Source organism: Corvus kubaryi, unplaced genomic scaffold, assembly GCF_017639235.1.
Source record: "Corvus kubaryi isolate FWS band 111438036 unplaced genomic scaffold, C.kubaryi_AGA036_p1.0 37385, whole genome shotgun sequence".
In the NCBI taxonomy this organism is placed as follows: Eukaryota; Metazoa; Chordata; class Aves; order Passeriformes; family Corvidae; genus Corvus; species Corvus kubaryi.
The window spans coordinates 4789010-4808495 of NW_024581127.1; the positions used below are offsets into that span (position 1 = coordinate 4789010).

A 19486-nucleotide genomic window follows, 5' to 3' on the forward strand; every position below is an offset into this window, starting at 1 on the left:
GAACTGAAAGGTCTTCGTGTGCCTTTGTTGCAAAATTGCTTGAAACTCCAACCTGTGAGCCTTTAAATTGGTTGTATATAATTGACAGATTTTGAGTGCCAAAAGAGTATTTTCCTCTATTATAATCTCAGTTAGGAATACAGAAACCTGTGTTAAATAAGAAGTTGTCTAATATGGCTGGATTCAGGGTTGACAACTTTTTTAAAAGCTCTGTCTTATCAGAGGCCATCAAACTTTCTTTTACCAAACTTGCACGGATTTTAGTTCAATAAAGAAAATCCAGAGAGGACTCCAAGTTCTTATCTACATTGTGAAATGATCTGCAGCATACAGGTACCCAAACTACCAGAGACCTAAGATGGTAACTTCACACAATTCAGCTCAGCATCACACAGACTTTATCAGCCTGCCACGATATGCAGTATAATGGCAATGACCCAATGCTGTTAACAAGTTAGCCAGTACTGCATTCACTATCTTGAGTGAAGAGTCAGGATGAAAACATCCATGCCTCATCCAGTTCCAAACTGGACTGTATTTTATCTACCCTAAGAGGGGAGATGACTTTCCCTGCCCCTCCTAACATAGCACAGGAAGAGACTTACAAGGCTAAAACCTTCCCACGGTGTTACACACTGCCTTGAATCTCTTGCTTTCTGCCATGCTGAGTTTTGCATGCACAAAGCTCTATAAACAGCCAGTATCCAACACCTACCCTGGTGCAGCACTATCAGGACTGTAAGCAACAGGTAGCTAGAACATGTCCTGATAAAAACCACAGAATTACTATGGGAAAGTGTTACAGGGAACACTTGCTGCATTGCAGAGAACACCTACGGAAGGATGCTCATCTGGAACATCGCACCACTTGCCTTCCATGCTGGCTGCTAGGAAAACCTTCCCCTTCTCCTTTTTCCCTCTTACTTGTTTTCTTTCCTTTTTTTCCATGAAAGTAGCTATCACCTTCACTATAAATTTACACCATCAGCTGCAGACCTTGCAAATGGATGTTTGCCCCTTACATGTAAACCTGCTTCAACAACCTCTGTAAAACACACTGCCCATATAAATATGCTCCACTGCATGTGAGAGAGCATACATTCCAAATACACACTGCCCCCCTCTGGTGAAGGCAAAAGCTCTCGTGTGACTAGAAAAGAAGGTGTCTCAGTACAGCTGTAAGTCAAGGAGTAACTTCTCCTTTCCTCTCCCCCTGATTACTTTCTAAGCAGCTCAACTTCCAGTGCTGGAGCCAGGAAATATTCACGGACACAAAGGCTGGGGACAAATAAAGGAGGAGGAATCACTGCCACTTTGACATTAATCATCTTAGCCTGACATGGAATCAAGCTGTCAACTTTGCATATGAATTGCAGTCTCAGACCACATTTCCATGAGATACTGAAAAGGGTCTTTTGTGCCACTTGAAACACTAAACTTAACTGGTCTAAAGATATGCCCTGGAATGATCTTAATACTCTATTTTTTCCTCAAGCCATTAGCCTTGCCAGAATCAAAGTTTCCCTAACGCAATCTCCTAATCTTAATCTGTAACTTCACCTATTTGAAAAACACATTTTTTTAAACAGAGATCAGTAAAGGGAATTCAGACACAGTATAAAAGACAAAGCTTCCAACTTATTTAACATATTTTGTATCTGTTTTAATAACGGAAAATAATCTACAGTCAGAAACTAATGAAAATGAAAAATACTTCTTGCAGCATATGATCTACATTAATACTCAAATCTTGTTTTTAACTGTCTATATGATCTGCATTTATTTGGGTACTTCAGCAATACCTCTATTCTACTATCCAATTTGCAAAAATCAGAAAACTAATGCTAAATACAACATGGCAGTAGAAGAAAATAAATGTAACATATCATACCACAGGAACATATGCTTCGTATTTCAAACTTCACTGGCTATTGTAACAGATCCAGAATCTGTCTCCAGGCTTGCCTGTGATGAGGGTGAGTAGGAGGTGTCAAGTGATGCTGACTGGAAGAGGTGCAGGATCCTTCCTATCACAGCCAGAGCCCCACACTGCAGCCACGCTGAGCCTCATGGGCTGTGCCCAGCATGGCTCACAGGATGGGGCTGTGCTGCTCAAATCCCTCGGCCACAGGACAGACTTGTGGCAAGAGATGGGCCCCTAGGCAGATCCCCCTTGGTACCACCTGCATGGCTCTGCCTTTATCTGACAGCACAGCAGGAAATTCTCACGTGACCATCATTCCTGACTATTGCTGACAAGGTTGTCTCCTTGTAAGCAAATCCTGTAAGAGTGTGAACGACCAAGAGGGGTTCATCTCTGCTGTAGCTAAGGTCAGCATGGTGTGGTACCCATGAGAAGCAGTAGTATTCAATGCCACACCACTCAGGGCTCACGCTACTGAAGGTATGGAAGATTACCTGCAATATTCTCTTCTTAAATCAGCAGCTCTAATAAACAGCATTTAAATGATGGCTTACAAAGTCTAAGTGCCTTTCTTATTGTGATCATAAAAGGCCAGCACCTCCCAATACAAAACAAGGCAATGAACAATTATTTCTAACACAGTACTATACAGATCATTTTTCTGCTTCCTCTTTACTCTGGCATTCATGTGTATATATGGTGTGTGCACAGTGGGTATGTGTTTATGCAAAGAGACAGGTAAGTCCAGTTATTTACTACTTAGTTTTATGATTATTCAATTTAATAGCCACAGTACTATTAGCTATTCTGCAGGGGTAACTGCACTCAAATAAGCACAATGAAAAAGCAAGCACAGATTCTAGCCTTCTGTCCCACCCAGCCTATTTGTTTTGTGATCAGAAAAATCAAGTGGCCTTGGCTACCTAACATGCCCAGAAAAATAACGTTCATGAATCATTTTACCCTACCACCAAAACATGGCTCTCATGAAAGTTACCAAAGAAGCAAACTTATAGATTGAACTAGACATACTAATCATTTTCTATGAAAAGAAATAAAATATTAAGAGTTAGCAAATGCTGAGTGTTTTGACATTCTATTTCCACCAATACATTTCCACAATTAAGTTCAGATTCCAGAATTCCACATTTTATGCCTTTAACTAGCTTTCACTTTTTTCCAGTATAGTGTTATATCTGCTAGTCAAACTAATTTCATTATAAAAGCAATTCAAATAAATGAAGGATTTCTAAATATTAACTAAACTCATTTCAAGCACCATAATTAGCTTTTTAAGCCATGATGTATGTAAGCAGAGACCCAGGTCAGCAGTGACTAGAAATATAAAATAAGTGATACAAAAATCAGGCACTGTTCCATAGACTAATTAAAGGGTTTCTTTCAGGTTATTTGGGGGGGGGTTTGTCTTCTATAGTTCTAGGTATTGTTGTTATAAAAAAACCCACAACTCACCAGCTAAAAAAAGAAAAACAACAAAAAAACAACTCAGAATGAAGTGTTAAAACCCTACACTTACCAAGTTTTCATGATTTAAAAGTCTGGGGAAAAGTAAAATAGAATTAAGTCAATTGAAATATTAGACAATTCTGAAATGCTGCTTTTTTTTAAACTCCTTAATTTTTCAACATTGCCTTTCAACATTGCAATTCAATTTCTAATAAAGAGTAATTTTGAACCAAAACACTCCTTCAGAGTTCTTTTTGTTTGATAATTATGAGATGCATAAAATGAAATCCATCGAGCAAAACTTTATAAAAAAGGTAACATTTTTCACTGATAAAACATGTGATTAGAACTTTCTGACCTGTTTTGGTTTGGTTTTTTCTCATATTACATATCATACTTGGTCTCACTTTTGGAGCTTCAAAAGACCTGATCTAATACAGTTCCTCTGGGGACAAACATGGAAAAATGGGAAAAAAGCCTATCTCAGAGAAAGAAGTTCTTCAGATTACAAATTGACATGAGTCTGAATATAGGTTTCTAAACTGTGAAATAAAGGATTTTTCCTAACCAAACTTTGAGGATTAAGGCACTCAGAGAGTTGACCAGGAAGAATGGTTAAAAAACCAAAAACCTGAAAATGGCTTCAAGCCAGTTTTCAAAATGCAGTTCTTCCAATTTTATATTCCATTTCTAAGAAAAAAGTGCTTCATTTTTGATTACACAGATTCTAATCACATGACACGACAGCAAAGAAAAAGCAAAACCTCTCTTTAAGTTAATGCCCTGTCTCCTCACTACCATGACTGTATAATGTGCTTTTTAATGCATATTAAAAAAAAAAAAAGCAGTGGGTTTTACACTTTATTCCTTGTGATGTGCTTAGGGCACCTGTCTCTTCTAGGAGGTAATTATGCCTGTTTCTAAATAAGACTGCAGACTCTCCTTAACAAAATTTTTAGTTTTCTTTTACTCTGAAATAACCTAGAAAGTTAATGAAGACTTAGAACATAAGGATAAAAAAATAAAATAACAGAAAGAATACAAACCTCTGATTGTACATGCCCCGGAAATTATAATTTGCTCTGTAATTGGGAATCGGCTTTGGATCTAATGGCCTGTAGATGGCAGGCTCTCCTCTTTTCATCGCCAGACCATTCAGCTCCACAGTTGGTGTTATACTGCCTGCAAAAAACAAACGAAGTAAGGTGCTCCAACCAGAAATACTGAAAAACACACAAGCAGGACAGAGCTGCAAAGAGAGACCTACACGATATTTTTTTGCTCTTAAATTAAAAAGATACAACTAAAAAGACATTTCCATTTCTTTAAAAGATGGCAATGTAGACGCCAACTTAATTCACAAGCAATGAAAAAGAACATTTAAAAATCTCTCTCAGTGCATTCTCTATGCAGTTTCAGTGGATTAATCTTCACATATGAACGAGAAAGTCAGTGTAATAATCAAGCTGGTTATTCATCTTTCCAAAGTACTTATAATACATTACGACACTTTCTGAAAGAACTATAAAGATAATAGAATAATGTGTCTTTCTGCTGAATACCATTAAACAAAACCATGAATAGAGCAAAGAGTCATTGAAACAAGCATGAAGTAACAGGCATTATTGCAGTCATTCAGGAATCTCACAAGTTTAAAAAAAATGTTTTATTTGCAAGACTTGAAAACTTAAGGCTATGTCTAAGAACTAATGGTCTCATAGGAGTGATCTAACAGGCTGAACACACAGCTCCTGGAAATCAGTGCAACTACAGCCATCTACTGGTGACAGAATGCAAAAATAGAAGGCAGCCAGTACTTGCACACCTGGACAGTTTCAAAAATGACAAAAAAGTTACATCCAATTCCTTTCTTTTTTTTTCTTAGCTAAAATGTTCAGCTACAGTAATCTCCACTTGCCCTGTTGTAAGAGAATCCTAAATGAGCTAAATGTGCATTCCAATAAAAAGGAGTTAATACATTTTGAAAATATTTTCATGAGAGATTCAAATAAATTTACCCTTAAAACAGCTATGATTAATTTTCCAGTCTGAAATTGAAGTTTTATATGCCAAATGATGAAAATGTTTATGCATCACTTACTCAAAAACATATCAACAACAATTCTTATATCTTCCAGAGCAAGATGTTATCATGAATTGAAATTTTTTATAAAAATACAGAATGTCATTTTGATGAGAAGATACCGGTGCATATCAATGCACCTTTCTTGGAGGGAATTTACAGTGTTAAGTGATACAATTTTTAATGAATTCTCTTACAGCCTATTTCTCTTGTTATCAGATTTTCCCTCTAAGAATATGCTCAAAGCCAAAAAACTCTAGAAACTCAGTAATACTCTGCAATGTCAAGAACCAAACTCAGGATCCCTTTTCATAGAGGACTGAGCCTCCTGCTTTCTAAGCAGCCAAAGTCACAGTGGCTGTGAAGGGAACAGAGAAAAAACAGTGTCCTGGGTCTGGAGAGGCACGTACTGATCTCCAAAGGAGTGAGAGGATGCTACCACACCATTCTCAAACAATCCTTCATGGCTAATGCTCAGGATAATACTCACAAGTGCTAAGGGAAATTTACTCCTGCTTTTCTCTTCCCAACACAGAAAAAATTAACTGGAAAATTACTTCATTTTAAGGAAGTGGATGAAGAATGCATTTTTAAAAGGGGGGGAAGGGGAGGCAGAAATTGAAAGGGAATAAAGGAAACCAGAAAAGAGGCAGGGTGGAACAGATTGTTAAAAAATATAAAAAAGAAAATATTCTCATGACTTGATTTCTTTTACAACAGTCTGAAATGAAGTTTTTTTTTTTCTTTATTTTATTGATCAAGACAGAACAGATCACTGAGCATGTGCATGAGACATGTACCTTAGAAGGTTTTGCATGCACTGAAGGCAACTTGCAGATAACAACCCAAAATGAATGATGCAAGACACCAGTATACATTCTTTCTATTATTGAAACAAGTTTCTAAAGCCACCTGAAATCTTTTTGAAAGCACACGTTGCTCTGAAGGAAAACTCAGCAAGCAGGAAATTACCTGTCAAAGTTCTCATGCCAAATCCCAGCCTTTTGTTTATCCCAGAGATGCAATTTCACAGGATTGGACTGCATAAAATTTCCAATTTCATTGGAAAGTTAGCTCAAATAACTCATTGGGAAATGTGTTTTAGTCAACTCAGTTTTCTCCTGTCTGCTTACTGTTAATCACATATGATCACTTTGTTCATATCAAAGCATTACCTAAATAATATATTCCCTTACAGTTCAACCTTTTTAGGTATGTGCATTAAAAATTCTGTGAAAGCTCACTAGAGGTTCTCCATTATCCAGTCATACTATAGCTATGTTGATTTTCATCCTACAAATTTAAGTATCTTGTTAAAATTACTTATTTGGTGCTATAATATGGCAACACTTCAACAAGATCTAACACACAGAGGAAAATGTCATACCTGGATTATTGTTTACATTGTTTTTGGGTGGTCTAGGCGTTGGTTTGGGAAGGGTAGTTTCATTCAATGCTTTGCTAGCAGCAGCATGTTGGGCCTTTTTAATACTGCTTCCTTCAGCTTCCCATGTCTGTTCTCCAAGAGTCAGCTGCACTGTGAACATCTTCAAAGACAAAGAACAGGTAAACACTGGAAAGATTATCACTGTGGATTAGAACACTCTGTATAAAAGCTTCCAGGACTGAAGAGAAACCATGCTCTCTTTTCATTGTATTCAACTCCCAGATAACGCATCTGATTCCTCCAGAGATCAGTGACCTTATCAGTGGGCAACATTTGGCCTTTCAAATCACAAAGCAAATTAGTGTAATGGTAATGTCAATTATCAAAGAACAGAATAATATTTAAAACAAGTAAGAATAACTTCAAACTGATCCTCTGCTCTTGGAAGACTATATACAGGCCAGCTAAGAACACATTTCTTCATACATTTGAATCTGTTTAGTCACTTTACTTGTAGAAAACAAATCCTAAACACATTACTGAGAAAAAAAAATAATTTTGTAATAATTATGAATGAATATAAATTACTACACACTTCTCAAGGCAGCAGAGAATTTGGGCCAGATAGTTTTACACAGTGAATTAATTTCTCACATACCCAGATTTCTAAAAATAAAATATTTTGTTAGGGCAGAGTCACAACTCAAATATGTTCAAAAAGATAAAGTAAGAAAGCAAATAAATATTATCTTTATCAATGAAACTGCAGTTCTTGATGAAAAATCCATAGTGAGGACAGGAACTGTAAACATCCAGAGTTCAGAAATGGACTAACTGATAAAAACCATATATTTCAAAATCTGTGACAGAGGGCTATTTCAAGTAGTATCCATGCTGTGCAAACTGTGCAGATAAAACTCAACGCATGTTTAAGATATTAGATAGAGTCTACCTTTTGTATGGTACACAAATGTTCTGTTTAAATTTGAGTATCTGAGAACGCGGGGAGAAAGGCTAAGGACTCAATATATTTGCCATATAATCCCTAGATAAAAGGCAGGACTTAATAGTCAGATACACACAGTAAACTAAGAAGCACTGTAGTGCACCTACCTCAGAAAACAGTCTAACTTACTTGAGGCAACAGAAAAAAACCTACATATTAGTATGAACAGTATATAAAGTAAAATTCTCATTTTGACAGCTCTATAATTTTTTATTTATTTAAACTTGCTAGAGCCAGGACCAGGTGTCTAGAGATGAACATGGTGGGCAGCCTTTACATCTGCCTTTACATGTACATTCATTCAGCACGTACTTGCAAACAAGCATTTGAACACAAGTATGTATGTGCCTCCCAACACAGCCCTGTGCACATGCACACAGTGCAATGCTATAAATACATACTTGTGTCTTAATTACAGCCTTGAGTTTTGGCCTGCTGTAATTTTCAGAAGCACAATGAAAGCCCCTGTATCACAGCTCCTATTGCCATGTTGTTTTTTCCACAGCAGTCACAACAATTTCGTCATGGAAGAAAGAGAGAAATAGTCTCTTAATTTTACATTCTGCCAAATCCTACCCCCCACCTGAAAGCTAAGCTGGGTATTAGAGCTAAATACCCATAATTATATAAATTACCTACAAACATACATCCTTATTACCAAAAGAGTTGAAATTTTATTTCTGCATCTGGAGTTTATATATTTTATATTTTGCAAGAAAGTATCAGTGTAGTATTTTTATAGGAGGAAGAAAACCTTGAATTTAAATGAAAATATGATTAATAATGTCTACTTATCTACCTATAACTCTTAGTGCTTAGAGCAATAAATAGGAATTCAGGATGATGAAGGGCTTGCTCAGTAAAATTCTGCCAGTCAGAGCTCCCTCTCACTAACATATCTGCCAAAAAAACTCTTGCAAAAACCCACACACAGGAGCTTTACTCCTTTATTAAAGGAATAAAACTGCCTTAATCCAAATTCTGGAGCAGTCAATGGAACATTCAAGTCCTGGAATACCAGAGCTAACAGTTCTGCTATTGACTTAGAGACATTTTTGACCTGAGGAAATTTCTATTCCTTACACCCAACATAATTCACCTGATGTCCTGAAAGCAGAAATGCAAAGGCCACCACGCTTGTGCTTGTTTTCACTCTGCTGCATTTGTAAGGTTAGTCTCTCTAAGCTCTGAGAACTCTTTACTCCTCACTTCTTCTGTGTAAAACTTCCTCTCCTCTTCCCAGCTTTTGAAGTGCTACAACTCTTACCCCTTTCCCTCTTCTCTGTACCACCATCCACTTTCTTTTGCCACTGTTCCTTTTAAATTTGTGTCCTGAAATGACACTGACATAGAAGGCCAGAAGACATGATCAATCTGACTAATATACTCGAAAACATCATTTATGCTAACAAAGCCTTCCTGATTTTTCTTATGATGAAGAATCCACCTGGAGGGCAGACTCCTAGAAACCCTAACTGCGCCGTCAGGAAGAGCCACTTCTCTCCCAGCTGCACTGTTTCTAGTTTCCCATTTCACCCCAGTTGTCAAAACTTATTTTCCAGAGACAATTAGAAAAAAAGGGTATAAAAATTCACTAGCATTTGTGGTCACTACACCAACAGCTATCTTGTAGAGCATGTCTGAAAATTGTGAAAACCACCAGTGGTCAGGAACAGAGTATATGTAGGAGCAAAGCAATGTGAGAAGCTCTTTGAATGGGAAAGAGCAACAGCAGCATTACATCCTTCAGGACATGCTTCCCAGGACAAACTCAGGTCTGTTTCACAGATTCTGTCAAGTATATCATCATATTACTAGAAAGACATTATACTAAACTGCTAAGAGAGTCATAATAAATTCAATTTCTTTCTTCACATTTCATAGGTCAAAACCTGAATAATCTTACTAATACCACCCTTGTTCTTCATCTATTTCTCTTCTGTTTATCTCATTGCACAGATGAAAATTAGACTTAATACCCTTCTGAGTCTATAGAGCACATAACTTTATTTTTTTTTTACCACTATGAGCACCATTATTACCTAAAATAGTGAGGTAAATGGAAAAAATGAAAAATTAAGAAATTAATTGAAAATCTGGCTTTCAGAAGTTCAGGTAATGCAGACTTAAGTCACTTCAATGATATTAGTTCCTTTAAAAGTAATAACAAATATATCATAGTATCATTAAAGTTGGAAAAGACCTCTAACATCATAAAGTCCAAACTTTGCCCAAACACCACCACACCAAACAAACCATACCACTAAGTGCCATGTCCACTCATTTCTTGAAAATTTCCAGGGATGGCTATTCTACCACTTCCCTGGGCAGTCCATTCCAATGCTTAACCACCCTCTCAGTCAAAAAATTTTTCATTATATCCAAACTGAACCTCCCGTGGCACAGCTTGAGGTTATGTCCTCTTATCCTGTTGCCAATTGCTTGGGAGAAGCCCCCCCCTCTTCCATACGTGAACTATTTCTTATCCTACTCAAATTTTAAGTATAATATGAATATAATATAACTCAACTGTCTTTACTGCTGAGAAACGTAAACAGCCAAAAACCACACCACAACCAAAGCAATTCTTTTTTCACTGAAATGAAAAAGAAAGGTAACAAAATAAATACATAACACAATAGTGAAAAGTTACAGAAAACCCAATAAATTTAACATGCTGCAACCTAAAACCAACCAACAAGTGTACTCTGTGGTGCCAAACACCTCCAGGAAGAGGAAGAGCACTTCAATTTCCATTTGCGATGAGGGATGCTAAAAGCAGCCCTGCACCTGCTGACATCATTTCCACCACTGTAACACATTCAGCAATGCCAGCCAGACCAGAAGATCAGTGATTTATATCACTAGCTGGCAACATAATGTGCTACCCAGAAACAAGGGGCAAGGGCAGAGACAGCCCTTGAGGAGCTGAAACTGTTACTTGTCTGCACCCTGACCCCAACTGCCTTATGTGATTTTGCCACTCCAGAAATACTAAGTACAAAGCAGTTACTAATTATGCCAGTGTCTCACTCAGACTTTTCCAGGATTTTTTCCTCCCCCAGTTTGCTCCTAACTAGGGGGGAAATTCAAAATTATATCTGAAAATTACCCTGAGGCTATTCCTCTGTATTCCCCATCATCTGAAAGCAGCCTAATTTTTACTTATTAAGTTGGACATCCAAATTGATACATGAACTGGCCAGAACGAGCCAACAGTTCACTAGAAACTTCTATGCTGTAATCATATTAGGAGTCTTAGTATAACCCTACATAGTAAAGTTGCACAGTAATAAAGTCTGTGCCCTAGAATGCAAGATTTGAAGATAGAGTATCAACTTCATGGGCAAAGAATTGCATCAATAAGCACTTTTAAAAATGTCACTAATTTGTCATCACCTGCATTACCATGAAACAAATGCAGAAGTAGTTATCAGAGGCATGCTGACTGCAGAGAAAGATTCATGCAGCCTAAAAAGCAAGTGCTCCGGAAAGATTAAGAAAGGGTGGTGATACCCTGAAAAGACCTTCACAAGGTCTATATAAAGACCAGCAAATATAAACTCAAAGATGCGAGACAAAGTAAGGTACAAAATGATCTACAGGGCTTCAACAGAAATACAGGCGTACTTTCCAAAAGTGTGGGGAAAAAAAGCAGCAAAATAAAGAACAGTAAGAAAGCCCTTACACTAGAAATGTAGCTGGGTTTGACAAGCACACTTGTCCAAACCATGACATTATCTGTTCAGCATGTAAGGTATGGCTCATCACCTGGAACTGTGACCTTACCTTGGCATGAGCAGGCCCTCTTTCATTCAGAAGCTTATACTGGGGTTGAATTCTATTGAAACGGGCTAACTCATTTACCAGACACATTGGAGTTTTCTCTTTGGGGTTTGCCATGTTATCTTGGAGAGGAGCTGTAAATAAAGAGTCTGTAAAGTTTTTGTGGAGAAATGTATTCTTCACAACTTCACAAAGCTTTGCAAAAGCAGCATGCTTAGAAAAGAAAATACTTTGGCTAAAACAATTTTTGCATATATGCTAAATACAAAGTTTAAATACCATTTAAATATTAATCATATGAGCATATGTATTTTACAATAACAATTTTGATTACATGCAATTAAAAAAACCCAAAAACTATTTCTTTCCAAAGTGTCTTTATGAAAGATGACAGTGCAGGGGAGCATATGCATATTCTATATTTTCTGTGTCACCAAAGTTTGTCAGGAGTATATGGTATGGTTCCTGGAATTGACTACTCTTTCAGAATGGTTTCTCCACACTTTGAAGGAGAAGTGGATAGTGTAAGAGTTATGAGACAAATACAGTAGATGAAACCCTGTGGTCCCCACTTGTTTCTGCCAGCTTCTTCCCAATGTTTTAGACCTTTCTGACAATAATGAAGCCACTCTCAGAACACTCCCAAAGTACACCTTCCCCTTTAAGGATTTTGTTCTGCTTTTTTTAGACTACTTCACTTTCTGCAAGTTTTTTGCAATTTATTTGTATCTATCCCTAACACACACACACACTGTCATTTCTTGCTTAAATTATTAGGACAACACTTCTGCATTTCACACCCAGTTCAGCATAGGAACTACAGCATTTATTAGGCTACAAAGGAAACACCAAATACTGCCAAGTAGTTAGAAGACATTCTGTTCTAGAGAAGAGAAATAAACTTGGAGACTTTCCTGCCCCACTAAAACTTCTCTATAAAAGATACACTCAGAATTTGACAAAATAGGCATGTTCTTTTCTGAGCTTTTATATTATTGATCAAAACTTCACTGCAAATCTGAGCTCAGTTAAAGAAACTAAACTTAGTAAACTGTTTATTTAGCCAAAACCACTTTTCTACATGTGTTTTCTCCTTTATTTTAATCCTCTTTAAGGCCTAATTATTATCTTTTTAAATTAACAAGTCATCAAAAAGATTAATTTGAGCACCAAAGAAAATATACCTGGACCAACTTACCTGGTGAGTTGTTTGAAGACGCAGGATCCACAAGGCCGGCAGTAGGACTGCTACAGCTGGCTGCCGATTCCGAAATGGATCCGTTCATTGAGGATGGCAGACTCAGTGTATTTGTAGCTGTAACTGGCAGGGGTAGCACCATAGGGGCCATGGTGGGTCCAGACAGGTTTGCTGTAGTCTGCATTTTAACTTGTGCCATTGCCTGTCACTGCAATAAATACATTATCAGCAGAGCACTTTGCGTTTTGAATGTCGAATGACTACAGTGGTATTAGCAACACTCCTTTTTTGCTCCTGGATCTGGGTCACAAAACTGTCCACAAAAGTCATGCCTCTGCAAACATTACTTTCAAATGGATGCACAGAGAAACAGAGCTCAGAGCCAAAGAACATCACTGGAGAAGAACCTGCACACCCTGGCTCTAGGTTCTGTTTTTCAGTCGTGGGGTCACCCTGCCTGAAATATAGCTGGAAGGATTACTATTCTAGAATAAAATTCCACACAATTATCCTGCAGATGAGATAAGCACCTGCCAATATATTCAAGAGAGAATGTCTTTGCAACAAACTGCCATAGCAAACTTTTGCCACTGTTTTTCCAGTAAAGTACCTGGAGTACCTGAAGTACCAAATAAGGCCCTAAGAGAAAATCCCTATTTTTTTTTGGCCTGTTACCAAACCAGAAAATACAAAAAAAAAAGGGAAGAAAATACAAACAAACAAAAAACCACCACCAAAGATGCAAGTTCTTTAAAAAAAATCACTGCTTATTCAGTCAACAGGTGGAATACTTCAATCCTTGCATAAACTACTCACAGAAGTACCAGGATTTCCTAAACTAGCCTTTAACCCAATGGCTAAAACATTTACCTGGAATGTGCCAGGTACTAATTATCTCTTTTCATCTGCCCAAATTAGTTTCTTTATTGCCAATACCTGTTCTCAGGCTAGGTCTACATGCATAAACAAACCAGGGTCAGGGCACCACTCCTTCATACTACTCACTGAGAGGATGCTCCTAGGCAAAATTTGGGCTACTGGCTGAAAACTCCTGCTACTGCAAAAACCACACAGGAGCACGTCAGAGGCCTGCAGGCATCCCAGGTAATCCACTCAAGTAAGAGAGAAACCAGTCATTGTCAGTCATCTGGGAAAAAGGTTTGGGCTCCTCCTGTCCCATAAGGAGCAGGATGATATATGTCAGCATGTCCATGCTCAGCAGCATGGACACAGACTGTATTATTTAGGGTTCATACACATGAGATGATCTGTACAGGGTGGATAGAGACAAAACCTGCAACAGCCAACACGAGGCCTGGGGAACTGCGACTTCTCCCAGCAGCAGCTCTGGTCCCACTGGCTAAGGCAGAGCAGGAGCTCAGCTCTCATCCATCACAGGCAGCACCCATTACCACTTAGCTCTTTGCTCCTTCTGCTGGGGTAATTCTCTCTCCCTATCAAAAAAACCCACACATCCAACACCTGAAAAACTGTCTAAGGAAGGGCTTATTGAAACGAATGAAACTACATAAAAAATTTTAATTACTATCCGTATTTCCTCCCCCACCAATCCATTAAAAAATATCCAAGTATCTTTACTCAGAGGGACAATATTGTTGGATTAAGATCCCAAATCACTCATTACACCATTGACTACAAGTACTTTAGCACAGTTGCACTAGTATAATGAAAATAATAAATCCTATTACTGTGACTCTGTGCTTTGGAGAAAAGGTTCAGACTGGAATGCCATTTTTATTACTGAGGAAAGACATTAAATCTCTGGGAAGACAAAAGTAGAAAAAAATTTAAAATGAAGTTGAGATGCAGTCACCTGCCCTTTTCATGAGCATCTTCATAAGTATCTTCAGTGAAATACTAATAGCAGCAGATTTAAAATAACATATACAGTTACCTGAGATATATTCAAATACCTCATGTGTTCAAAAAAAAATGGACTGGATTCATACTGTAAAAATCCTACTATTATTTCACAGCAAATGCCAAACAATACAGCAGTATTGTTAGAAAGGCCTGAATAAAGACTGAGAAGATGTAGAGCTATAGAAGCCTTCGGTATATAACATGTCTATTTCTGATTTCAAATACATTAGTATAGACAGGAATTAATTGAAAAAGTTTCTTAATTGTAAACATCAAAGTCAATGATGGCAGAATTGGGCCATATGTTTTAAACATAATTAAAATGAAACCAATATAACATGAAATATCATCACAATAATTGCAGTTTAAGAAACTCACAGTATTTACAGCATTTTAGCTTACAAACATGAGTATGAGAAAGGCATCACTCATATGGTACTGCATGAAATACTACTGAACACCCAGTATTGAGCCCCACCAGTTGTGAATTACCACTTCAGCTTCCAGTATTTTAAAAGTTTATTCTTCACAAAAACAGAACTTACTAAAAACCAAATAAAATATTATGTTCCACAGTAATGATGTTCTAATGGGAGAAATTGTGGGATGAATCCTTTCCTAATAAGGATAAAAAAAGAAAAATCAGTTTAAGAATAGTATTGAGGAACTGTAAAAATGAACAAGGTAAGGTTTAGGGGGAAAAAAATGATACTAAAAGTAAAGTACATAGAAAATTCAATTCTGAAATCAGAATTTATCATAACATATTGGGTGCTGGGGTTTTTTATATATCTAAAGCTGCAGAACTGCAACTATTTTGTAAATTAATCTGTATAAGCAAAAATGCCCAGGCAGTAATATAATTGTATGGACTAACTCTTAAGAAGATGAGATATGGAGATAATGAATTTGTAATTAGTTCTAAAAATCAGTAGTAATCGGTTCCACTAGTAGAGAGAGACAACAGAAAGAATACAGTTGATATAGTGATGGCGTGTCATTTGCACACTACCAGGCAGCCAATCTTTGATGTCATGACAAAAGGCAACAAAAACTCTATATTCCACCTTTTCTTTACATTTTTTACAAATATACACCAGTGGTGTACTATTTCATAAACAGTGAAGCAAAAATACTTTGGGCCCTTCCAGCCACAAGCACAAACATAATAAAATACACTGCTACATAAAATGTAGGACTTGGGGGAGAGAGATTTCACTAAGCTGGTCAGAGATGAAATGCAGTTACATAATCAAAATATTTTTAAATCTTCTATGAGTTATTTTTGAAAAATCTGGCATATACAAAAGGGATGGTTCATTTAGGATACTAAGATTACAATTAGAAAAGTCCCCACACCCCGTATCAGGTGGCTAACTCAACTCATACCTAGGAACTTCCTACACCCAAGTGCTCCAGAGAAGCTTCTCTTCAAGTTCAGCAGTAGTTACAGACACTTGCACCTCTCAGACGAAGCTGGACTGCACAGCTGTGCCTCCCAGCTTTGTGCCTTTCCTCAGCTACCATGTCAAGACACAACAGAAATTATCTTCCTTAACGTTTTAATCACACACATCTATCCAGTTGGAGCCCGCAAGTCGCAGTGCTGCCATTTTTGTAAGGCTGCACTCCAAGGCTTACGGTGCCTTACGAGATGCTGCAGTGGTTTCTCCTCACAGTCTCACCCACACAGCTGCAGTAGAAACGCAACAGCAAACACATAAAGGGTTGCAAATATACAAGAATTGCATTTTACTTCACTTCCCCTTTTGAGCACCTAGTACATAGGCAGCTACACAGGTTTCATTTCACAGTTGGTATCAACTTTCTTATTAAACTATGTACAAGCTGTGAATTTTCCTGACAAACTAAAAATGACCAAACCAAAACAAACTCACACAAAAACAACAAAACAAAACTCCTCATATTTTAAAGTGAAAATATTGCTGTTAAAATATTCCATTCATTTTTTTTATATATCAGGAAACACAACATTGTTGTGGGTTGACCATGTCTGTATACCAGGTACCCACCAAAGTTGCTCTATCGCTCACCACCTCAGCTGGACAGGGGAAAGAAAATATAATGAAAGACTTGTGGGTCGAGACAAGGGCATGAAAAGATCACTCACCAGTTATTGTCACATGCAGAACAAACTCGACTTGAGGAGATTAAATGAATTTATTATTAATCAAATCAAAGTAGGAAAACAAGAAATAAAAAGTAAAACTTAAGAACACCTTCCTCCCACCCATCCTTTCTTCTCAGGCTTAACTTCACTCCTGAATTCTCCACCTCTTCCCCAGAAAGTGACCCAGAGGGATGGCAAATGGGGGTTACAGTCAGTTCATCACACGATGTCTCTGCCACTCCATCCTGCTAAGGGGAGGACTCCTCATATTCTCCCCCTGCTCCAGCATGGGGTCCCTCCCATAGGCGACACTCCTCCACAAACTCCTTCAACATGAGTCCTTCACACAAGCTGCAGCTCTTCATGAACTGTTCCAGTGTGGATCCTTTTCCCTGGGTGGCATCCTTTAGGATCAGAATGCTCCAGTATGGGCTTCCCACAGGGTTACAAGTCATGCCAGTAAATCTGCTCCAGTGTGAACTCCTCTCTCCATGGGGCCATAGATCTTGTGGGTCTCCTCCATGGGCTGCAGGTGGATCTCTGCTCCACCATGGCCCTGCATGGGCTGCAGGGGCACAGCTGTGTCACCATGGTCTGCACCATGGGCAGCAGAGAAGTCTCTGCTCTGGTGCCTGGAGCACCACCTCCTCCTCCTTCTGCACTGGCCTTGGTGTCTGCAGAGCTGTTTCTCTCACATATTCTCACTCCTCTCCTCTCTTCTCTCACTCCACTTTCTGTTGTGCAGCAACTATTCCTGCTTCTTCAGTCTGTTATCCCAGAGACACTAACAACACCACTGACGGGCTCAGCCTTGGCCAGCAACAGGTTCATCTCAGAGCCAGCTGGCATCAGCTCCTTCGGACACAAGTGAAACTTCTGGCAACTTCTCATGGAAGTCACCCCTGTAGCCCCCTTGTTACCAAAACTTGGCCATGCAAACCCACTACAAATATTTAGTTACATTTACAGATGCAGAATACTTTTAAAAACTGTGAATACACTTGTATCATGCTAAAAGCACCATGTAGCATAAAGAATTAGTTAACACTTTCTCTGATTATTATTACTTTTTGTATTTTTCTGGAATCACTTTATAGCCTTAGATCTTGTGACATAAAATATGAATTAAATGCTCAGATAAAATGATTCACAGTATTTGAATACTGTGATGTCACAGTAATTGAATAAATAAAGACTGATAAAGTAAATAAAACACCACAAAAGGCAGAAAGCATGGACAATGAGTTTTCAAACCAAACACACTTGTACAATGTGGGAAAATTGAAAAGGCAGTATTAGAAAGACAAGTTGTATGAACAACCAACAGATAGAGAAACTAATGACATGAACAGTCAAAACAGAAGGCTGGACTTCATCTGTGCAGAAAGTGAAAAAGCACATATGCAGTAGGGAGTCACCACACTTTCACAGTGCTCCATCATACAACCCAGAGTACCCAACCTAATCTCTACACAAGTATGTAATGCGTGGCACATACTACATACTTGTGAAGGGCTTTATAAAGGGAACAACAGAGGGCCAGCCACTGCTGAGCAGGAAAAATTACTTGACATATCTAGTACTTTATATAACCAAGAATTCTGCTTATACTTTCCAGTCAGTGTCCATTTTTCACAACAGTATTACATTAATGGTCCCAGATCCTCTTCTGCCAAACTGCTACCCAGCAAGTTCTAGCCTGTGCTCTTTGTGAATCTGACTCTTCTCTAGCTAATGTGACTTTGTTCTTGTCTTCCTTGAATTTTCTTACTAAAACTAAAACAACAAAACAGAAAAAAAAAAGAAAAAGACAATCATTTAATTTTTTCAAGATCACATCAAATTTTAATTCTAATTCCAAAACGTTTGCAAGTTTCCTCTAAGCCTGCTTTATAGCATCTACAAATTTAATAAGTGTACTGTTTCATCCACATCATTAATGAAAATATTGAAAGGTACAGGAACATCAATCCAATAGACTGGGGGCAGTGTCTAAGCAGGCAGCATCTCAAGGGGTTTTTTTTCAGACCAATCCCCATTTTGACTAGAAGCTTTTTAATGTGATTCTTCTGTGAAAGTCCCAAGTCACAGAACTCTAACAGTTAACAGCTTCCTAACTAAGAAGGGTTTGGTTTTAGTTTTAGCCTTAAGATTCCATTAAATGCTCTGTTCTCCTTCTATTCTCCTCATATAAATTCACTCATTCAGTTATACAGAAGCATACAAAACTGCCTAAAGGTAAAACATATTTCTAGGGTGCAATTTCTCACATTTACAGCAAATATTTATACATTTGTGGACATTAATATAAAAAGTCCTACAAAAGTCCTAAGCCTTATGTAATTTCTTTTTACTGTGTTATATCCAGCAGTTTATTTGGGGTTGACAAAACCCACACAGCTCTGCATTACCTTCAGAGTAGCTTAATTCAAACTTTTATGTCTTCTAAAACCAAGTAATGAGATGGCCACACAGTAGCAGTTTAGCAAGAGCATGACTTAAAAGCAATAATCAGCAGATGGTCATCCAGACTTATTACCAAAATTTATCTTATTTATACATTTTAAATAGCAAAAATTAAAACACTAGGCATGAAATCAAACAAGGTTTCTCTGTTTTT

General features: G+C 37.8%; 1 protein-coding gene across 8 annotated transcripts in view; it reads right to left on the bottom strand.

Annotated features, from left to right (window-relative positions):
• Positions 1–19486, bottom strand: part of STAU2 (staufen double-stranded RNA binding protein 2) — a 169067-nt gene that overhangs the window by 138826 nt on the left and 10755 nt on the right. For 6 of the 8 annotated variants that reach the window (XM_042036126.1, XM_042036124.1, XM_042036122.1 and 3 more), the window contains exons 2-5: positions 12852–13059; positions 11657–11787; positions 6862–7021; positions 4438–4573 (exon numbers count right to left, since the gene is read on the bottom strand). In XM_042036126.1, coding sequence (XP_041892060.1) covers positions 4438–4573; positions 6862–7021; positions 11657–11787; positions 12852–13050 — 626 coding nt within the window. In that variant the 5' untranslated portion in view covers positions 13051–13059. Of the gene's footprint in view, positions 1–4437; positions 4574–6861; positions 7022–11656; positions 11788–12851; positions 13064–19486 lie in introns of those variants that run through there. The other 2 variants (XM_042036125.1, XM_042036130.1) reach the window with 2 other exon arrangements.